The sequence below is a fragment of the Panulirus ornatus genome, chromosome 40 (assembly GCF_036320965.1).
Source record: "Panulirus ornatus isolate Po-2019 chromosome 40, ASM3632096v1, whole genome shotgun sequence".
Classification (NCBI taxonomy): Eukaryota; Metazoa; Arthropoda; class Malacostraca; order Decapoda; family Palinuridae; genus Panulirus; species Panulirus ornatus.
Genome location: NC_092263.1, coordinates 16,130,556 through 16,150,499, shown reverse-complemented (window position 1 = coordinate 16,150,499; position 19,944 = coordinate 16,130,556). Strand labels below are relative to the sequence as shown.

Here is a 19,944-nt window from a genome sequence, read left to right as displayed (position 1 = left end):
AGAACACTTACTCTTCAACTGTCCTCCAATCACCTCAACAGACATACATCGCCACATAAATTCCATTCCTATTTACATCAGCATTACCTCACATGGATCATGTGCAAACTGGAAGAGATATTTCATGAGCACCAATTTTGCACATATATCTACAAAAGATAAGAAGACTGTCTTATATTTCCCAAAATAATTCACAGAGTTATTACTCAGACCTGTACCTCAGTCATAAAACTCATCAAATACTCTCAGAGTGTCTAGGACCTGAGATCACTTAGGATGCAGAAAAATCTTTCAACCTTTTAAGCCACCATCTGAACATGTATGTGCTTAAAATCATGCACAAAGCAAAAATCTGACCTATCATGTTTAAGCTCACAAAATATCATAGGAAAAAAAAAAGTCATCCTGTGTTTAAAAGAACAATCTCTTCCTTCTCCCTTAGTATTCCTTTTCTGAGCAATTTCAGCCAACTATTGTATCAATATTCATAATTTCTACTAAATCATGGTGACAATATATAATCATGAGTCAGAGATGCATGATCAATTTTAGCAGCGAGTGTTCTGGTTAAATATAATTTCAATTCAAACCTAATATGTAAATTCGATATGCAGGTTTGCAACATACCATACAAAGAAAAATTATAAATTCAATATACTGAAATAATAAGTCAATCTCGTGCAAATAAAATTCACATTAAATTTTAAGTACCTAAAATGTTTTTCTTCATCCCAGTTTGCCACTTCCCAAACAGCACAGTAGCACCAGGAACAGATGAGGAAATGCCTCATTGGCTCTCATCCACCCTCTGGCCATCATATATGAAGCATCAAAACCAGACCCAAGCTCCACAGACTTTTCCATAGTTTCCCCTGACCACATCATATGATAAGGTTCAGCCCAATGACAGCAATTCGCCCCATATATAACAAATTTTTGCAACCAGGTCTATCCTTTGCACACCTCACATTCTCCTGCATGTTCAGGCCCACATAACTCAAAGCATCATATACTCCATACTTCCACTCTCATCTTTGACTTTCATATCTTCCACTATCACATACAGCCTTGAAGGGACCCAGTGGTCTGTTGCAGTTTGGCTCTCTTTGTACTGTCAGTATCTGTCTCCCAACTGTTCCCTCCATTTTTGACAAATACATCCTCTTAGTCAGACTCTCTTCAATCATCTTCTAAATGCGTCCAAACCACTTTAGTACACACTATTAATCTTTCTCAATTGTACTCAGCTTACTACCACACCTATCTCTTACAATATCATTCCTCCTATCAATCCTCCTCACAACACATACTGTCCTTAAGCATTTCATTTTCAACACAAACCCTCCTCTCTTCATTTCTATTACAATACCATGACTCACACCTATACATCATCAATGGAACTGCCTTACCCTAAAGCATGCCAATCTTTACTATCTGCACTTTCCTAAAACCTATACCATGATAATTTTCTTCATTTTTCATATGCTCTGGTACACTGTACATAAATCACTTACCTTTATAACCTGAACTCCAGGGCATGATAATGGAGACAGAAGAATCCGAAATATAAGGGAGCTACCATGCAATCCTTCATACTGAGCAGCCAACTGGGGTGATGTGTGGATGCAGTGCACAAGCAACCTTAATGCCACTGCCTGTTCATGTTCTTTTGATCTCATTTCTACAAGCTGTTGGTGTAAACAAATATTTTTCTATTGAAAACAAATTTTCTTTTATATCAAAAAAATTATTCTAATTATATAAATGGCCAGACAGAAGCACTACCTTATCATACCTTGGTGGACTCATGAGTCAGGTATACTCTTAAAACTTCTTTCTTTTCTTTCTTTCAAACTATTCGCCATTTCCCGCGTTAGCGAGGTAGCGTTAAGAACAGAGAACTGGGCCTTTAAGGGAATATCCTCACCTGGCCCCCTTCTCTATTCCTTCTTTTGGAAAATTAAAAAAAAAATAATAAGAGGGGAGGATTTCCAGCCTCCCGCTCCCTCCCCTTTTAGTCGACTTCTACGACACGCAGGGAATACGTGGGAAGTATTCTTTCTCCCCTATCCCCAGGGATAAAACTTAAGACTCAAAAAATATATCAAATGAACAATGAATCTATAGCTATCAAATGTCTAGTCTGCAAACCAGCAAATCATGAAAATCAGTTTATGAAGAATTCTCTCTAACTATACTTTTTACATAAAATCAGTGGACAGAACAGACAGTTACCAAATCTGAGAGGCCTATGGTATTGACGGTTAACACAAATCAGGAACAATAGACCACCTAGTGATGAGGTGTGGTATGAATAAAATGGACAGAGTGAGAAAGAAATCTGGAGGTGAAACATATGAATATGTAATTGTGCTAAGAGTGTATAGTCAGAAGATGGGCTTCATGTCCTGAAACAGACTTCTGAGCCAACACATGGAAAAATCTGCATAGGATCTAAGCACCTGTCCAGAAGCTGTTTGGACAAAAGGATCACATGAAAAAGCTTCTATACATATATTCCCACCATCTTCATCACCACTTACAGTAACTTGTCTGCAGCTAGCCCATGACACAGAATGTGCAGCTATAACTGACATGGTGCCTAAGGGCCATTGAGAGATGGCAAGCTCTAACATCCCATCTCTTTTCGCCAGCAATCAAAAGGCACAGTGAATAATGGAATGAAAGCATATCCTCCCTATTCTGTCCTGTTCAAGCTAAGTAAAGATACTTTCAAAACTTTAAAACGACTCTTTACCTTAACAACAATTCATATGCACTAATTATCTCAATATCATAAAACACTCTATAAGCAGGTCAGTCATCAGATGATCATCCTTTTCTGAACTATACAATATCTACACCTTATACAAGTTTATAACCCAAATCAGTTTTCCTAATACCTATCAATTAATTAAAAGAGAAAACAGTCTTTCTTGTAGTACATTCAATGTTCTCAACTTAGAAAGGCAACAAAAGGAAAAAACAGAATAATATACTAAAATATACATTCTGAATTATCAGCCAAAGATTTTCCTATGCTGATGATATGTATTCTGATTTAGAAACTGGTGTACTGAAACAACAATATACTACGAATCACTCAACTTCCTAATTTAAAGTTACAAAAGATGCACTCATCTTATCCTTCATATGTAAGGTAAACGTATAAAAATACATGTAACTTCATAATGTAACAGATTAACGTCCTCTTAATAATTTGGAGATTGCACTCCGAAAACAACCCAATTATCTTCTTGAAGGTCATGGTAATGATATGTTAGTGCTTCCTGGGTTTAGAGCAAAGACTACGATTCTGGTAAAAATTAAGTTAATGTTTTTACATGTTTACCTTTATTTATTCATTTATTATACTTTGTCACTGTCTCACACATTAGCGAGGTAGTGCAAGGAAACAGACAAAAGAATGGCCCAACCCACCCACAAACACATGTATATACATACATGTCCACACACAAACACACACACAGACATATACATATATACACATGTACATAATTCATACTGTCTGCCCTTATTCATTCCCACTGCCACCCTGCCACACATGAAATGACAACCCCCTCCTCCCGCATGTGTGCGAAGTAGCACTAGGGAAAGACAACAAAGGCCACATTCGCTCACACTCAGTCTCTAGCTGACACGTATAATGCACCGAAACCACAGCTCCCTTTCCACATCCAGGCCCCACAAAACTTTCCATGGTTTACCCCAGACGCTTCACATGCCCTGCTTCAATCAACTGACAGCACGTCGACCCCAGTATTCCATATCATTCCAATGCACTCTATTCCTTGCACGCCTTTCACCCTCCTGCATGTTCAAGCCCCGATCACTCAAAATCTTTTTCACTCCATCTTTCCACCTCCAATTTGGTCTCCCATTTCTCCTCATTCCCTCCACCTCTGACACCTTTATATTTAGATATTTTGATCTTAAATAGAAAATCATCCAAATCAATGAACAATCACACATGCACATGTCTACAACTCATATATATATATATGTATATATTCTATATTCAAGGTTGGTTTAATAAAAAGTATTCTAAAGATTATTCTCTGGAAAGCCTACTCTGAAGAAGTTATTGGATCTTACATAACTTCATGGTTTTGACACATCACTGATATCAAAATAAAACATTACTTACAAAGGCTTCATGAATCATATTCTTTAAGATTCTAGGATAATCAAATACAAAGTTACTGGTATGTAACAAAACAATTTCTGGGTATCAATCTAAATCTAAGTGCAATGATGGGATATCAAAGAGAGGGCTAAAAGATAATCAAAAAGTTTTAAAGATATAAAAAAGAATTAGCAAAGGCCAGCATGACCTTACAGCCCACAAACAAGGTATGAAACAAACTGTAGGTATCCCTTTTCTCCTCTGTGTCAGTATATTGACAGTAAAATTTCTTTATAATGTATCAAATAAAATATATGATTATTTCATTATTCTCAAGTTCATGAGAGTTAACAGCTTGCTAAGCTACATGGAAATCTATTTACCTTGTTTCAAGGATTAAGTGGCAACAAGAAGCCATCTCTAGTCAAGAGACTACTGTAAGTAGTTGAAATGGATGATCTATCATGTAATCTTTTGTTCAATAATAACTTGGATAGGGGAACAGAAGCTAAGTATCCTTGTCTTTCTGTCATATCCTTGTCTTTCTGTCAGAAAAGATGGATGTCAGATGGCTGACAAGGTGACTATATATGAATATCACAAATAAATTTAGTTAAAAGGGTGACCAGAGACAAAATAGATGGGCAAAAAGACCAAAGGTAGTACAGTATGTACAAAGAAACAAAAATTCAATTAAAAAGCATGTGCAAAAGAAATTCTGTACGATCTATTTTGCTGTATATAAGATTTTGAGATAAATAGTGTGGCTTTCTGTGTTGATAAAAGAAGAAAGTAAATAAGTGACAGTATAGCTGCAGTTGAAAATACAACAAAAGGAATGTGAAGCACAATAAATGAATTTATAATATACCAATGCAATACGGTATGCGACCTGTAGCATTAACCATAGACGGAATTTTCTCTGGCTAAATCTAATAATACATTTGAGCTTCTTATTCTGTCAATGAATCATACCTACCTAAAGAGAAGGAAGAAGCTTACACAAAATTAACTTCAGTGCATTAAAAGGCAACATACATTCAATGAGCCTCTCATGTAATCTACTGATACACAATACACTTAAAAGTATGGGCCACATACCATACATACTTGTCTAGAAGTCTACCTCATGTATAGGTTATGCAATCATTGTCTTCTTCTTATTTTCCAGAAATATGACAAGTCTGTATATAATGCAATGTTACGGTACTTCTAATCTACAAGTATTCACTTCTGAAAATACATAAGGCATCAAATGAATACCAGTACAGATATTTGTGTGACACTCCCACCAAAAAAAACAAACATGCTTGACCCATATTCTCTTCAACATGGATTCAAGAAGAAACAAGATCACAAAAAAGGTCAGGCTCTAAGTAACTGAATATGCAGAACAGACTATCAACTGTACAGCAGGAAGGGAATTTACGGTATCTAAAAAAATCTTAGAGATAGCGGAAAGCTCTCTGCACAACTTAAACATATGTCGAAAAACAAATGTGCCAACAGAAGAAAGTGTAACAAGTGGCCACAGTCGAAAGTTGAAGTGGCAAAGTATGTCACTGAAAACCAACAGAATGGATATGGTGTTTCCTGAGGATCTGGATATGGCAATTCCTGAGAATCAGTTCAGATCTTTGCTTTGAAACTAGCATGGACATTAGACATCAAAGGTTTTAAGGCAAGCCATAGTTGTTGCACAAGATTTATGAAAAGAAATTAATTTAATAACCGAGACAAAGAACGAAAATATCACAGCATCTTCCACAAGAACTTGATGAGAAGGTTATTGAATTTCATAGGTTAAGTGTGAAATATCTACAAGGTTTTTATTACCAGTATTTTTTGTAAATAAGTGAGCACTATGATACCGTATATGATTTGATATTAGCCTGAGCTAAGAACTTTGACACAGACGACTGAAAGCAAGTTGTAAGTCAGCCTACTGTAAGTTGGTGAGTTTCGTCTGCTGAAGGCACTGCACAGCTTTTCATAACCAACTGGTACATATTTTACATTCCCAATGTTTACTGGCAGTGACGTACTCATTTTTTAAATCTGAACTAAAATTTGCTCCTAGCCCTTCCCATCATGCACGGATTTCAATCTTGTGAAACTATTGCCCATGCATAGGTCAACCCCCAATATTTTTCCTAAAAAATTTGATCTTAAAAATTTGAACTACACATGAGTGTATAAGGTATTTGGAATGATATATTATTAATACTTAACAATAAGTAAAATGTTTGATGAAGAGCAATTGTTGAGCCTCTATTCTTCCCCAAAGTACTTATGAACTAATAAGCATTTCTCTCTAACTCCCAAACTAGCTTTTTTCTCCACTCATACTTACATGCTGTTGAAACAATAATTATCCTATGGCAATTCTTTTGTGAATAACAAACCAAAAGATCTACTATTAATGAAAAATTTAAGTATGTTCTTTACCCTAGCAAAGAGATAGACAATATGTGCTATCCCTCCCATCTGCAGGAGAGCTACATCAGAACTTTGGTTCTTCTGAGGGGACAGTTCACCAAATAACACTGCAGTCTGTGTAGTGCAAGAGGGATAATGGTTCCCAGTGTCTGAAACAAGAATGCACATGAATCATCTATCAATTAATTAATCAAGCTAAACACACCATGCATATTCCTCTTCATTTTACTTTCTATCCCCCTTTGTACCCCATCTACTTTTCAATACAACTTTTTTTTCTTATCTTCACTTGTTTTTCTACATTATTGACATTCATGAACTTTAAACTAATTCTTCTTGTGTGGAACACTATTTAAATACAAATCCTCCTAACATCATCTTTCTCTCAGAAACCTAACAGTCCAATGATGTTTAAACTGCATATTTTTTCTAATCTAGCTATAACTTACATAACTGTCATACATCTAATGAAGAGCAGACTACGTGCCAACTGCACCAAACATGCCAGCTGCATGCCTCATGGACCTTACATCTCATTCATTTCATACCATCTGAGAACATTTGTCTTAGTTTCTACTACCTGACACTTGATGTTGAGCCAGGTTAATGATGAGAAAGCTGATATCATCTATCTTGAAAAGGAGAAAAAAAGGATGGAAAGAATTCAATTATGGTGTGTGCAAAAATTTGTAGGATAGATAAAATAATGAAGTTGTGAGTAGGTTATGTGGTATGCAGAAATCATTGGAATGGGGCATGGATGAGCCTTCTAAGATGGTACTAACATGGAAAGCATATGACAGAGGACAGGCTACTTGAGATGATATACAGTATTATAGATAGAGAAGAGACAGATAAAAAAAAATGATGAATAGATGCCACCAGAGATGCAATTTTGGTTATAGATTCTTTAGATGAAGATGCTATAGGAATGATTTGCAACAGGATCGAATGTTATAATGTTATGTGTGAAGATGAAGATGCCAAAGGAATGATTTGTAACATGATCAAATGTTATGGTGTCATGTGTGAAGATGGTGTGAACAAAGGCTTTGTCCTCACATAATGAACTGTTTTGGAGTACAATGGGATAAACACTGGACATGAGCTGAGGATGTGCACAAGTGAGAGACTGTGTGCTCCTAATCCACCATTATACAGGTATTCCCTGCTTGAAGTGTGGCTTATATCTGTTTCACTTTATAGTATATGAAACATCCAAGATATGATTTAATTAAGATAGTAGTGAGTGATCTGGTTTAATATACCTGTCTAAGATAGTTTATTTTATCATTATTATTCAGTGATTAACTAGGAATGAATGGATGGCAAACAGTGAATAGTATAAAGCCCTCAAAAAAAAAAGTTAAAAGGATATGACTCAATAAGAGGAAAACAAATGAGGATCCTGGAAGAAAAATGAATCTCATGGAGATGAACTTTCCGATGAGGAGTTGATGCATCATAAACAAATGCAAGCTGCACTAGGAAAGGATGAGTATAAGATCGGTGAAGTAGCTACTTCTCATCAATTACATACAAAGGTGCCTGAGTCTTTGACCCATTTTAAAGCAGCTTTTAAGATCATCATAGAACATGATCCATGGCAAAACTGCTTCCTTAAAGTTAGTTGGGAGGTCAACAGTGCATTCCCGTGCTACTGAAAGTTATATGAATAAAGACAGAAGAGGTCCCTCCAGCCTTTATTTTTCATAGAAATTTCCAGAATGCAAGGTGAAAATTTAGGAGGTACAAGGCAACTGAAGGGTAAGTGTTGTGTCATCACTGGGCAGAAGGGGGTCTTTTCTTGTATGTGATTACCATTTCCAGAACAGTGAGGTATACCAGGATATGATGACGAATGGTCTCATTTGCTCAAATCCACTTTCTAAGTGTTGTGTGAAAAGCATCAAAAATTATTCAATAACTAATATATTATTCATATAACTAAATGAATATATAATGAAAAATATATTTTCTTATATTTATTTTATAAATATAAATCTTTCTTTCTTTCTTTCAAACTATTCGCCATTTCCCGCATTAGCGAGGTAGCGTTAAGAACAGAGGACTGGGCCTTTGAGGGAATACCCTCACCTGGCCAAATTCTCTGTTCCTTCTTTTGAAAAAAAAAAAAAAAAAAAAAAAAAAAAAAAAAAAAACGAGAGGGGAGGATTTCCAGCCCCCCGCTCCCTAAATATAAATATAGATATAAATAAAAATACATACTTTATTGCTGTCTCCCACGTTAGCGAGGTAGTGCAAGGAAACAGACGAAAGAATGGCCCAACCCACCCACATACACATGTATATACATACACGTCCACACACACACATATACATACCTATACATCTCAACGTATACATATATATACACACACAGACATATACATATATACACATGTACATAATTCATACTGTCTGCCCTTATTCATTCCCGTCGCCACCCTGCCACACATGAAATGACAAGCCCCTCCCCCCACATGTGCACGAGGTAGCACTAGGAAAAGACAACAAAGGCCATATTCGTTCACACTTAGTCTCTAGCTGTCATGTATAATGCACCAAAACCACAGCTCCCTTTCCACATCCAGGCCCCACAAAACTTTCCATGGTTTACCCCAGACGCTTCACATGCCCTGGTTCAATCCATTGATTTTCTTATTTATATCTTTATCTATTTATTAAACTTTATCGCTGTCTTCCAAGTCAGCGAGGTAGCTCAAGGAAACAGACGAAAAAATGGCCCAACCCACCCACATACACATGTATATACATAAATGCCCACACATGCACATTTTTTTCATACTATTCACCATTTCCCGCATTAGCGAGGTAGCATTAAGAACAGAGGACTGAGCCCTTGAGGGAAATCCTCGCTTGGGCATATACATACCTATACATCTAAACACATACATACATGTACATATACAGACATATACATTTATACACATGTACATATTCATATATGCTACCTTCATCCACTCCCGTCGCCACCCCACCACACATGAAATGGCACCCCCCTCCCCCTGTGCGCATGCGAGGTAGCGCTAGGAAAAGACAACAAAGGCCACGTTCGTTCACACTCAGTCTCTTGCTGTCATGTGTGGATGGGTCTTTCTTTGCTTGTTTCCCGGTGCTACTTCGCTGTTGCAGGAAACAGCAATCAAGTATAATAGAAAGAAAATAATAACAATTCTACCTCATATCTTAATATCTATCTTTAAATCAATTTTCAATTTTTTCCTACTTTATGTCATTACCCCATGTCAAGGATAATATCAATTTGCTGTGTTTAAAATGGTTAAACATTCATTCATTCAGAAATCTTACCATTTAGTTTAGTGCAGCACAAGTAAATCTTAAATACCTTGGAGAGTTGGCATATGTGGCTTATAACAAAGGAACTCTGTTGGACGCTGGGCTGCATGGAGAAGCAACAAAGATTCTTGAGCTGGTTTAATAACAGATTCCATATGACCATACAAAACAGACAGATCCATTCCTGCTCCTAAAAGTTTTGATGTGATATATGGAGTCATCAACACTTTTTCATCTTTGTCAGTAAGGGGTATTAGACTTGTACAATCTTTCCCAAGAGCCATCAGGTAAAGGCACAGTTCACGGCTCAAGACAGGTTCTCGGAAGAGAAAGGTATTACCCATTAGAAGCCTGTGCGAATGGCTGTAACAAAGACTACCTCTTCGTGTTCTATGAAGTCTGAATGGGTCCATTTCATCCACTGAATGACATGGTTGAGGTTCCTGAAATGTATGAATAATAATGAGATTCATATATGAGCACATGCATACATATGAAAATATGTCTATTATGCATTAATTACTACACAAAGAATGAGTAAGACAAATATGTCCTTAAATACCTTTCCTAAAAAACATGCATCATATGTATGTAAAAGATATGAATGACAGAGCGGACAGAGGAACAAGAAAAGTAGGTTTTCAATACTGAAAAACATTTTCTTTCTGAAATGGCATCTTTCAAACACTGAGAGAACAGCTCAAAATAGTATACTGGTTAAAGCTTGTTCAGTTTATTCAATGAGGAGGCAATAGCCTAACTCACAACTTTGTAAATGGTTCAATGGTGTCCTGGACAGGATCCAATCTCAGCCAATCGGCAAATGCCACCAGGCTGATATCACCAGACCAACCTCCTACCAAATGCTTGAGATCTCAAACATTTCACAGATCGTGGGTGCCAGCTCACTGTAGGGTCATGGTTGTAAAAGTTTTTTTTGGTGATAAAAAAAAAAGGAAAAAGTACTTATGTGATACCGCTTTGAAGAGAAAAGGTATTTCAACCTTCCAAAACACATTTCTCTTTTCCAGTGTCACATGACCACAGAGAGCATACCTATGTGAAAAAGGGTTGGAGAAAATCTTTCACTGAAAACTACCCTTAAAACAAAGACCATTCTGAGGTCAATCAGAGGATCTCTGGATATTGCTTCTTCTTAAAGAGGAATCTAGAACAACAGGAATGTCCACAATGTCAAACAATTGGGTAACAGCTGACAAAGGTGAAGAAGGGTGTAAAACACTTTCCTGATATCCTTCAATGAAACATTCTAGGGGAAGAATAAGGTAAAGACCACCTTAAAGAAAGAGAAACACTTATGATTTGCATAACACCATACCAAATGGATGATGTTTGGATAAGTGAAAAGTTAAATAAAAACTTCAAAAGTGTTTTCACAGTGGAAGATACTATTGTCCCAACACCTATGATACAAAATGGGGGGTCTTCGAAGGCAATACAACATCAAGAATAGACATAAATCAAGATCCATACATCAAGACGCATATATCCTCATCAATCTTTCCTCACTCATTCTCTCGATATATCCAAACCATTTCAGCACGCCCTATGTTCTCTCAACCACACATCTATCTTACCCTTTTATTACTTAATGAAAGCACCTCACATCAAACTCTCCTCAAACATGTCATTTCCAATTCATCCACCCTTCCTTGTGCAGCCTTATCTATACCCAAAGTCTCGCATCCATTTAATCTCATTGGGACTACTATTCCTTCAAGCATACCTATTTTTGCTCTCCCAGATAATGTCCTCTCTTTCCACACCATCTTCAGTGCTCCCAGGACCTTGCCCCTTGCCTATCCTATGACTCACATCAGCTTATACATATAAGTGTCATCAGCTTATCCCAAATGATGTTACACCATGAGCAGTAATGCTGGAAAATAAAATCCCAAATAACTAGAATATAAAATGCAAATCTATAACAAGATGCAGTATGAGTATGCATGAGTACATCATAAATAACTGAAAAAAGAAAGGGATATCAATCTAAAGAAGCCAGCTCTACAGCAGTGGCTGAATGGCACGTCCAGGCACCACAAGAACCAATAAAAAATGTGTTAGTGAAGCTTCAAGTAGCCAGTAATAGGTGGGTCCAGTGACATCATCCAAGTAACAGTTGCTGACTGGCAGAAAGTGGCCCCTATTCAGTCAACCATTTTGCTGTGGACACCATTAAGTTGATCACCATGTGTGAATTAGGCTGCTGCCTCCTCAGCAAATGAGGCTAAACAAATCTTAGGTGGTACATAACCAAGTGATGTTCTCTCAATGCTTGTGAGACAGACAGCAAAGGAAAGAAAGTATATGAAAAGGACACAGTACGTATTGCAAAAGAGAGAAAACTAAAAGAACATAGTACAGACTTCAAAGGAGAGAAAGTAAACTAAAAGAACAGAGATAGCATGTAGATAAGTGGAGAGCTATTAACAGTATAAGCATCGTCTACAAAAAATTTTGAAATGAGGTCTGGAATGTAAAAATACATCAGCTGAAAATATCTAACTACCTTACTGTTACTATCACTTAAGAATACTTGGTCCCAATTCTTCCTATGAATATCATGGGAATTAATCCTTTAACAGCAGGCATCATCTATAAAGTCCAGAATGGTGTGAAATCTTTTTTAAAATGATAGATACACATGCAAAACTAAGAGTAAATACTCAGAGTTATATAAATACCTTTGAGGTGGGCTGGTCCACTCATGAGTTAGGAGCAGAGGGACATATGGATGACATGTCTAAGGTGTCTGACACCTCCCAGTGTAAGAGAGGGCATAAAGACGTTTCTTTCTTTCTCTTGGGCTTGTTTTCCCTCTGTAACCATTCTTTCATACAAAGGCACAGCATTGGTGGTGAATAACATACATACTTTTTAAAACATTACACTGATTCCAAAAATGTGTGTGAGGTAGATGTGAGGCTGTCACATGTGGAGAAGGATATTGAAAGATTTGTTTCCTTCTTTATCTTAAACTTAGTTCCACACTCTTTTCTGATTTCACACACTGGCACAGCACTGGTAGTGAATAACATGAATATACTTGAAAATACCATACACATTAAAATGAGAGTAACAACTGTACATGTGCAGAGAATACTGGAGGAGTTTTTCTTTGGAAATTCTATTGCTCTTTACCAATCACATGTTATCGAAGTCTTCCATCACTCCAGGATTCTATATAGAGAAAATCAGGGACAACTGTCATACAACATCTTCCATCTGTGCAAAGGGGGTGGCAATGCTGCCCAAGCTAGCCTCCCTCACCTTACATACTCCTGCTAAAAGTACTCTCCAAAGTACTTCTTCACAAAGTACTCCAGACTACTTCTAAAAAAGTACTCCAAAGTAATGCTTCACAATTCTTATTTTCCCAAGTATAAGTATTCCACCTCAGTACTTAAGTCATCCAACAATCTATAAATTTTTCATGGGGTCTGTGGTTAAGAATGACCTGCATGTAGATGGCAGCACACTTATAATACTAGTTGTGGGGGTACTGAGGTAAGCAGAATTTTTTCCCATATTGCCCGTGTGACTGAAGAGACCTTTAGTCTATAGGATACTAATGGTATATCAAATACAGCTGAACAATTATCAGGGGCAGGAGAAGGTAAGGCTTCTGCTGATGTAGCCTGCCATTCCCCTGTACCTCATCAATTGAAGTGAGCTGCTATTTAAGGGTAGATATACAACTTTGAAATCTTAAAACATAATTATTCATAAGTATCAACTCAATATCTAATCAACATAATACATAGTCAAATTCATAATTCACCTGAATAACATGACTAGATGTCATAGAGATCAGAATACTCTACAACCACAAAAACTCTCATTTGTAGTTTTTTAGTAGTTTCACTGCCCAGCTCCATCTAATCCTCACACAACTTTGACCTTGCAATCTAAAAACACTGGAAGCATGAAATCATATGAATGATTGCCTTGAAATATCACAGTTCCCTGTCTTTCTTCATACATGTTCACCACATCCCAAATGAGCAAGGAAGAATCCAGAACAGATGAGTGTTCCTTAGAGGAAAAATCCTCACTTGGCTCTCTCCTCTCTTCCTTCTTTTCGAATGTAATAACGGAAAGGAGTTCAAGCCCCAGCTCCCACCCATCTTAGTTACCTTCTACAATATCCACAGGAGATATGTCAGCAGCATTCTTTTCCCCCATGTTTGAAAATATATATGAAGAAGTCAGAGAGGCAGTAAACAGAGACAGATGGAGGTAAAAATATAGTGAATGGCAAGAAATGGTTGATATTTTCACTATCCTCCATGGATGGCCTATCTTTTTCCAAAAGAAAAATTTTCCCCATAGATAACAGTTTCCTAAATAATATCCAACAATAAAAAAGGCAAAAAGGCAAAGGGGATAAGAGTGAGTGCTCAAATTACAGAGGTATAAGTTTGTTGAGTATTCCTGGTAAATTATATGGGAGGGTATTGATTGAGAGGGTGAAGGCATGTACAGAGCATCAGATTGGGGAAGAGCAGTGTGGTTTCAGAAGTGGTAGAGGATGTGTGGATCAGGTGTTTGCTTTGAAGAAAGTATGTGAGAAATACTTACAAAAGCAAATGGATTTGTATGTAGCATTTATGGATCTGGAGAAGGCATATGATAGAGTTGATAGAGATGCTCTGTGGAAGGTATTAAGAATATAGGTGCGGGAGGCAAGTTGTTAGAAGCAGTGAAAAGTTTTTATCGAGGATGTAAGGCATGTGTACGTGTAGGAAAAGAGGAAAGTGATTGGTTCTCAGTGAATGTAGGTTTGCGGCAGGGGTGTGTGATGTCTCCATGGTTGTTTAATTTGGTTATGGATGAGGTTGTTAGGGAAGTGAAAGCAAGAGTTTTGGAAAGAGGGGCAAGTATGAAGTCTGTTGGGGATGAGAGAGCTTGGGAAGTGAGTCAGTTGTTGTTCGCTGATGATACAGCGCTGGTGGCTGATTCATGTGAGAAACTGCAGAAGCTGGTGACTGAGTTTGGTAAAAGGTGTGAAAGAAGAAAGTTAAGAGTAAATGTGAATAAGAGCAAGGCAATTAGGTACAGTAGGGTTGAGGGTCAAGTCAATTGGGAGGTAAGTTTGAATGGAGAAAAACTGGAGGAAGTAAAGTGTTTTAGATATCTGGGAGTGGATCTGGCAGCGGATGGAACCATGGAAGTGGAAGTGGATCGTAGGGTGGGGGAGGGGTCGAAAATTCTGGGAGCCTTGAAGAATGTGTAGAAGTCGAGAACATTATCTCGGAAAGCAAAAATGGGTATGTTTGAATGAATAGTGGTTCCAACAATGTTGTATGGTTGCGAGGCGTGGGCTATGGATAGAGTTGTGCGCAGGAGGATGGATGTGCTGGACATGAGATGTCTGAGGACAATGTGTGGTGTGAGGTGGTTGGATCGAGTAAGTAACGTAAGGGTAATAGAGATGTGTGGAAATAATTCTAAGCAAAATCCCTCTACCTAAATCATTTGTTTTACAACCAGGAGAATCACAAACTTAACTATTTTTTAGCCCTATAAAGGAGTGCCTGACAATGGCATAGCCAATATGTGTGACAATTTGACTTCCTACAGTGGGCGTCTATAATGACTATGCAGTACCATGTGTCTCTACAGTTCACTGCCGAGGAAAGGGAAATCAACAATTGCAATTTCTGTATATCATAACAACACTGATAACAAATGGAAAATTACCTCACTGTAGTAGTAATCTGTGTGACCAAGCAGAAGGTATGATGGAGAACTTTTCTTGATAGAACCCACGGCAGGAACCATAACACTAACCGAGTGACAAGTCAGCGAGTCCACAAAAATTGTGACCTGAAAATAATACCACAGACTCACAGCACAACTGCACATATATTACAATGATATACAAAAAGTATTTCATTTCCAGTGATCCAAAGTACAATTGCCCATTAATACTATATTTTCTAGAAAAAGCTGCATAAAAGATAACACTGTAAAGCAGTGAGCTTACCACCCTCTTCTGCATACGGTATACTATTCAAGTAATAGTGTGTAATTCACAGTAAGGCATATTTCACATAGTCTTCCCTCCATGTATCTAAGGCACAGTGACATCCAACTGAACAGGAATGCAATACAGAGAGGAAATAAAGGTATGAAGAGTGAACTGATGAAGGTAGAATGAGAAAACTACAAGCAGTTGTTGATTAATGGTATCGTGTTCCTGTAAAATGTGGTGTTAATCAAACAACATTAATCAGAACAATATTCAAAATAAACACCATGTTGTAAATTATGGTTGTACTCAGAGACAAAAGATCAAAAACGTTTTTCTTTTTGAAAAACAAGGCTGACTAGAAAAACAATAACACATTACAAAAGTAAATAAACATTCTTATGTGGCTTATTGTGCATGAATGATAATCCAACTCAGCATGGCTGGTGTTTAATCTAAAAAGTTAAAGTTCCCACTGATTAATAAAAAAATTACCCAAGAACTTTTCTGTTAAATCAAAGAAAGAAGCAATTTTTCTTCATATTACCGAGGTAGCACCATGAACAGACAAAAGAACAGTCTTATCTGTCCAAAAACAGTAACACTACTCAAGGATTCATTTCAACTGTTTATCAATATAACTGCTAAACAATGTTACTTAAAATGATATAAATCAAGAACTACCTGTACAGTAATTCAATGAAGCAAATGGAAGCAGAGCAGGTGGGGAAGGTAAATCACAATGACATGTGGTAAGGACTATAAGCAAGATATGTGAGGAGCTACATGCACCAGTGAATTAATAAGATATTCTCAGGGAAATTCCACAAATTTCATCATATTGCAAATATAGAAACAAGTCTTTATATGATAACTCTAACTTGTAACTGAAAAGATATGAACTGTGTAAACCTTACCTTATAAAACTTGTTCAGATTAGCAGCTGAATAACCATTAGCATGGGACAACTAATTTCTTAGGGATAACAGATTTTCATGAGCAAGATACAGACTACCTTTGATCTGCCAATTAGCAGTGCTGAAATCCAATCTAAAGTTTAACATAACCTAACCTTCACCAGATTCATTTTCCATTGCTTCACTATCTTTAAAGACCATTGTACTAGTCAAATGAAAGATGACAAAACATCTGGTGCTGGTATGAGAAACTGAAACTGATTTGATTTTCAGCTCCTGAATAGTTAAGTCTAGTAGATGAGGTGGTTACTGTCATTTCAATGATTGGTTTCCTTTCCTAACACAGCCATTCCAAACTAGTTCAATTTGTGAGGGTTAAGTTTTTCTTACCTTCTCACCTTTTCCCACCTCAGTGATATACCACTTCATTATTAGTTTGAGTATTAGTGTTTAGAATTCAACCAGAGATTTAAATGAGAATACTAAGCCAGTTAATGACATCATTCCTATATCATGGAAGATATAACATGACTTTTAAATCATTAGGAATATAATTCAAAAGACTGCATATTTACATTATTCTTTTTAATGAACATTATCAATCTATCTATCTTTCTATATCTCTGACAACTGTTCCAATTGGAACTTCCTCAAAGGAGTGGCCACAGCATTAAAGTCTCCACAACTAAAGAACTCCAGTGCTGCTTCTTAGCCTTTAGTGCCTCACACTTAACAGGCCAATGGCAAAGAGCAAGTCTAGTGCAGTGTTTGCATAGGCTACTGCCTAATGTTCCTAACAACTACTTCTATCTAATGCTCCAACCTACTACTTCTACCTAATATTTGTACCTAATAATCCTGCTAAATGTTCCTACCTACTACTTTTATCAACTGCTCCTACCATTTTGCCAAAAGGTAGGCCAAGCACATAGTGCTCACTGCAGGAAAATCTACAGTTATGAAGAATTAGCTGTGTAAGTCAAGTGTTGTCAAGGAGAGATTGTATGTTGTGGACAGCAATGCCAGTAGCCCTCATGTTAGTGAGGAAGAAAGAAAACACAGCTACCTGGGTCAGAGGAGTGCAACTTGACAACCACTAAAGTGCTGGCTCACTATGCAGATGTCACTAATCCTCCTGATATCCAGACGGGTAGTACTGGTAATATAACTCCCTGGTCGTCGGCTGCCTACAACTACTACCTACTTCTTGGTGTTAACTCAAAATGCAGAACACTGAAAAAATTGCTTTAAACATCTAAATTGCATTCTCTAACCTAAATGATCAGAAGTTTTTGCATTACCTTCAGACTTCCTCCCCTTCTGACATTGATAGTAGGTACACAGAAAGCCACATGATGCCAATCTCCGTCACAAAGTCCTGCTCTCATCACCATACCTTGACTAAGTACAGCACTCTCTCTGTCAACCTCCCGTGATACACACACTTGCAAGCAATCTTCCAGGAGATTTGGAAATAGAAAGAAATTACATTTATCAAGAATAAATGGTTGCTCCATTTTTTCAGGGGAGGGGAGTGAGAAAGAAATATATCTGAAAAAATAACAATGATGAATAAAGAGCAAGACAATCAGAGATAAACACAGACAACATGAAAAGGAGAAAAAAAAAATGTTAAAGGTATCTTCCTTGACCTGAAAGAACTCCAGGGGCCCTTTCACCACAACAACCCAATCTGGGAACAGGATCTGAGAGAGAAAAGGAATATATAGAGAAAAAGACATAGGTAAAAATGATAAAAAAAAAATGAAAAAGCAGAGGGGCAAAAAGGGAGAAAGAAAAATAAAAAGGAAGAGAAAGATAAAGTACCTACCTAAAAGTTCCTATGATAAGATTGTGCCACCTAACTTGCTTGCTTGAAAATGCTGTATTTCTCTGCTGCCATTTACATTGTATAGCTGTCAATTCTGAGATCATCTGTGACTGTCTCTATCAATCATGATTTTTTCAAATGCATCAGCAAAGACAACATGAAGATTTTGAATCTACCATGGTAGTTCACTGAAGAGGCTTTCCATCTTTCTCAGTGAATTCTCATAAACTGTCATTATTGAAATCAATTCTGTTTGTTCCATAATATCACTGCTCTCTTCATCAATCTACTTCCTTGTATCTGGGACACTTTCAGTCCAAGGCAGCTTGGTTTCAGTACATTACACATGAAAACTAGAGAATGAACGTGAGCAAATACAGCCTTTCTTCACTTGTTTCTGGCACGACCTCACAAATGCGGGAAAAGGAAATGAAATAGGAAAAGATAAAACACTATCTTTCATTCCTTTCATTTGTTGCCCTGCATATATCATCAAAAACCTTTCTCTTCTAAGGGGCAATGCTCAAGTTGTTTCAGTCTCTTACAGTAATTCATCAGCCACAATCCTTCAGTTTTGCTTGTGAAGTACTTCTCAGTTCTTTATTGTACATTTCATCCTGCTTTGGTGGTAGCCATATGCTACATGAGTATTATATTTTGCTTCATAGAGAATATCTACACACTGAACTACATAAGAAAACCTCCAGGAGTTTCCCAATAAGATGGGCTAGCACACAGTGTTTACTGTACATCTTGCTTGTTTAATAGTATTTCTTCTGTCATCCATAACACACATTTCATAATTCATACTCCTGCTAGCTACGGTGTACCAAGAAAGTATTATACTTCTCTGTAATTGTGTTATCATCATTAACAAAAGTGGCAAAAACTGAAAACTGGAAGAGAGAGAGAGAGAGAGAGAGAGAGAGAGAGAGAGAGAGAGAGAGAGAGAGAGAGAGAGAGAGAGAGAGAGAGAGAGAGAGAGAGAGAGAGAGAGAGAGAGAGAGAGAGGAGATTGAACTGATTAAGGGAAACATTCAAAAACTAAGGCACATATGTATGATGTTAGATTATAAGCACATTCATATAAGACATATCTTTCTAATACAGTATCAGGACTTGTTACAAAGTGCTAACACTGCATTATAGCTTAGTTTTGTATGTTGTGCAATACTAATAAATAGATTATATCAGTGTCTTTCATACAGCAAAGTTTTGTGAACTACATTATTTTCATTGTCCTCTCTTGATACTGAGTTCTAACAGAAGAGTACAGAATCTATTTAATTTT

At 37.0% G+C, this 19,944-nt stretch overlaps 1 protein-coding gene across 3 annotated transcripts in view; it reads right to left on the bottom strand.

The window, feature by feature from the left end:
• The window catches only part of LOC139761476 (lysosomal-trafficking regulator-like), a 174,209-nt gene that overhangs the window by 95,939 nt on the left and 58,326 nt on the right, over positions 1–19,944 (bottom strand). For all 3 annotated transcript variants that reach the window (XM_071685719.1, XM_071685720.1, XM_071685721.1), the window contains exons 17-21: positions 18,124–18,278; positions 15,635–15,760; positions 9,957–10,350; positions 6,596–6,735; positions 1,515–1,688 (exon numbers count right to left, since the gene is read on the bottom strand). In XM_071685719.1, coding sequence (XP_071541820.1) covers positions 1,515–1,688; positions 6,596–6,735; positions 9,957–10,350; positions 15,635–15,760; positions 18,124–18,278 — 989 coding nt within the window. The remainder of the gene's footprint in view (positions 1–1,514; positions 1,689–6,595; positions 6,736–9,956; positions 10,351–15,634; positions 15,761–18,123; positions 18,279–19,944) is intronic.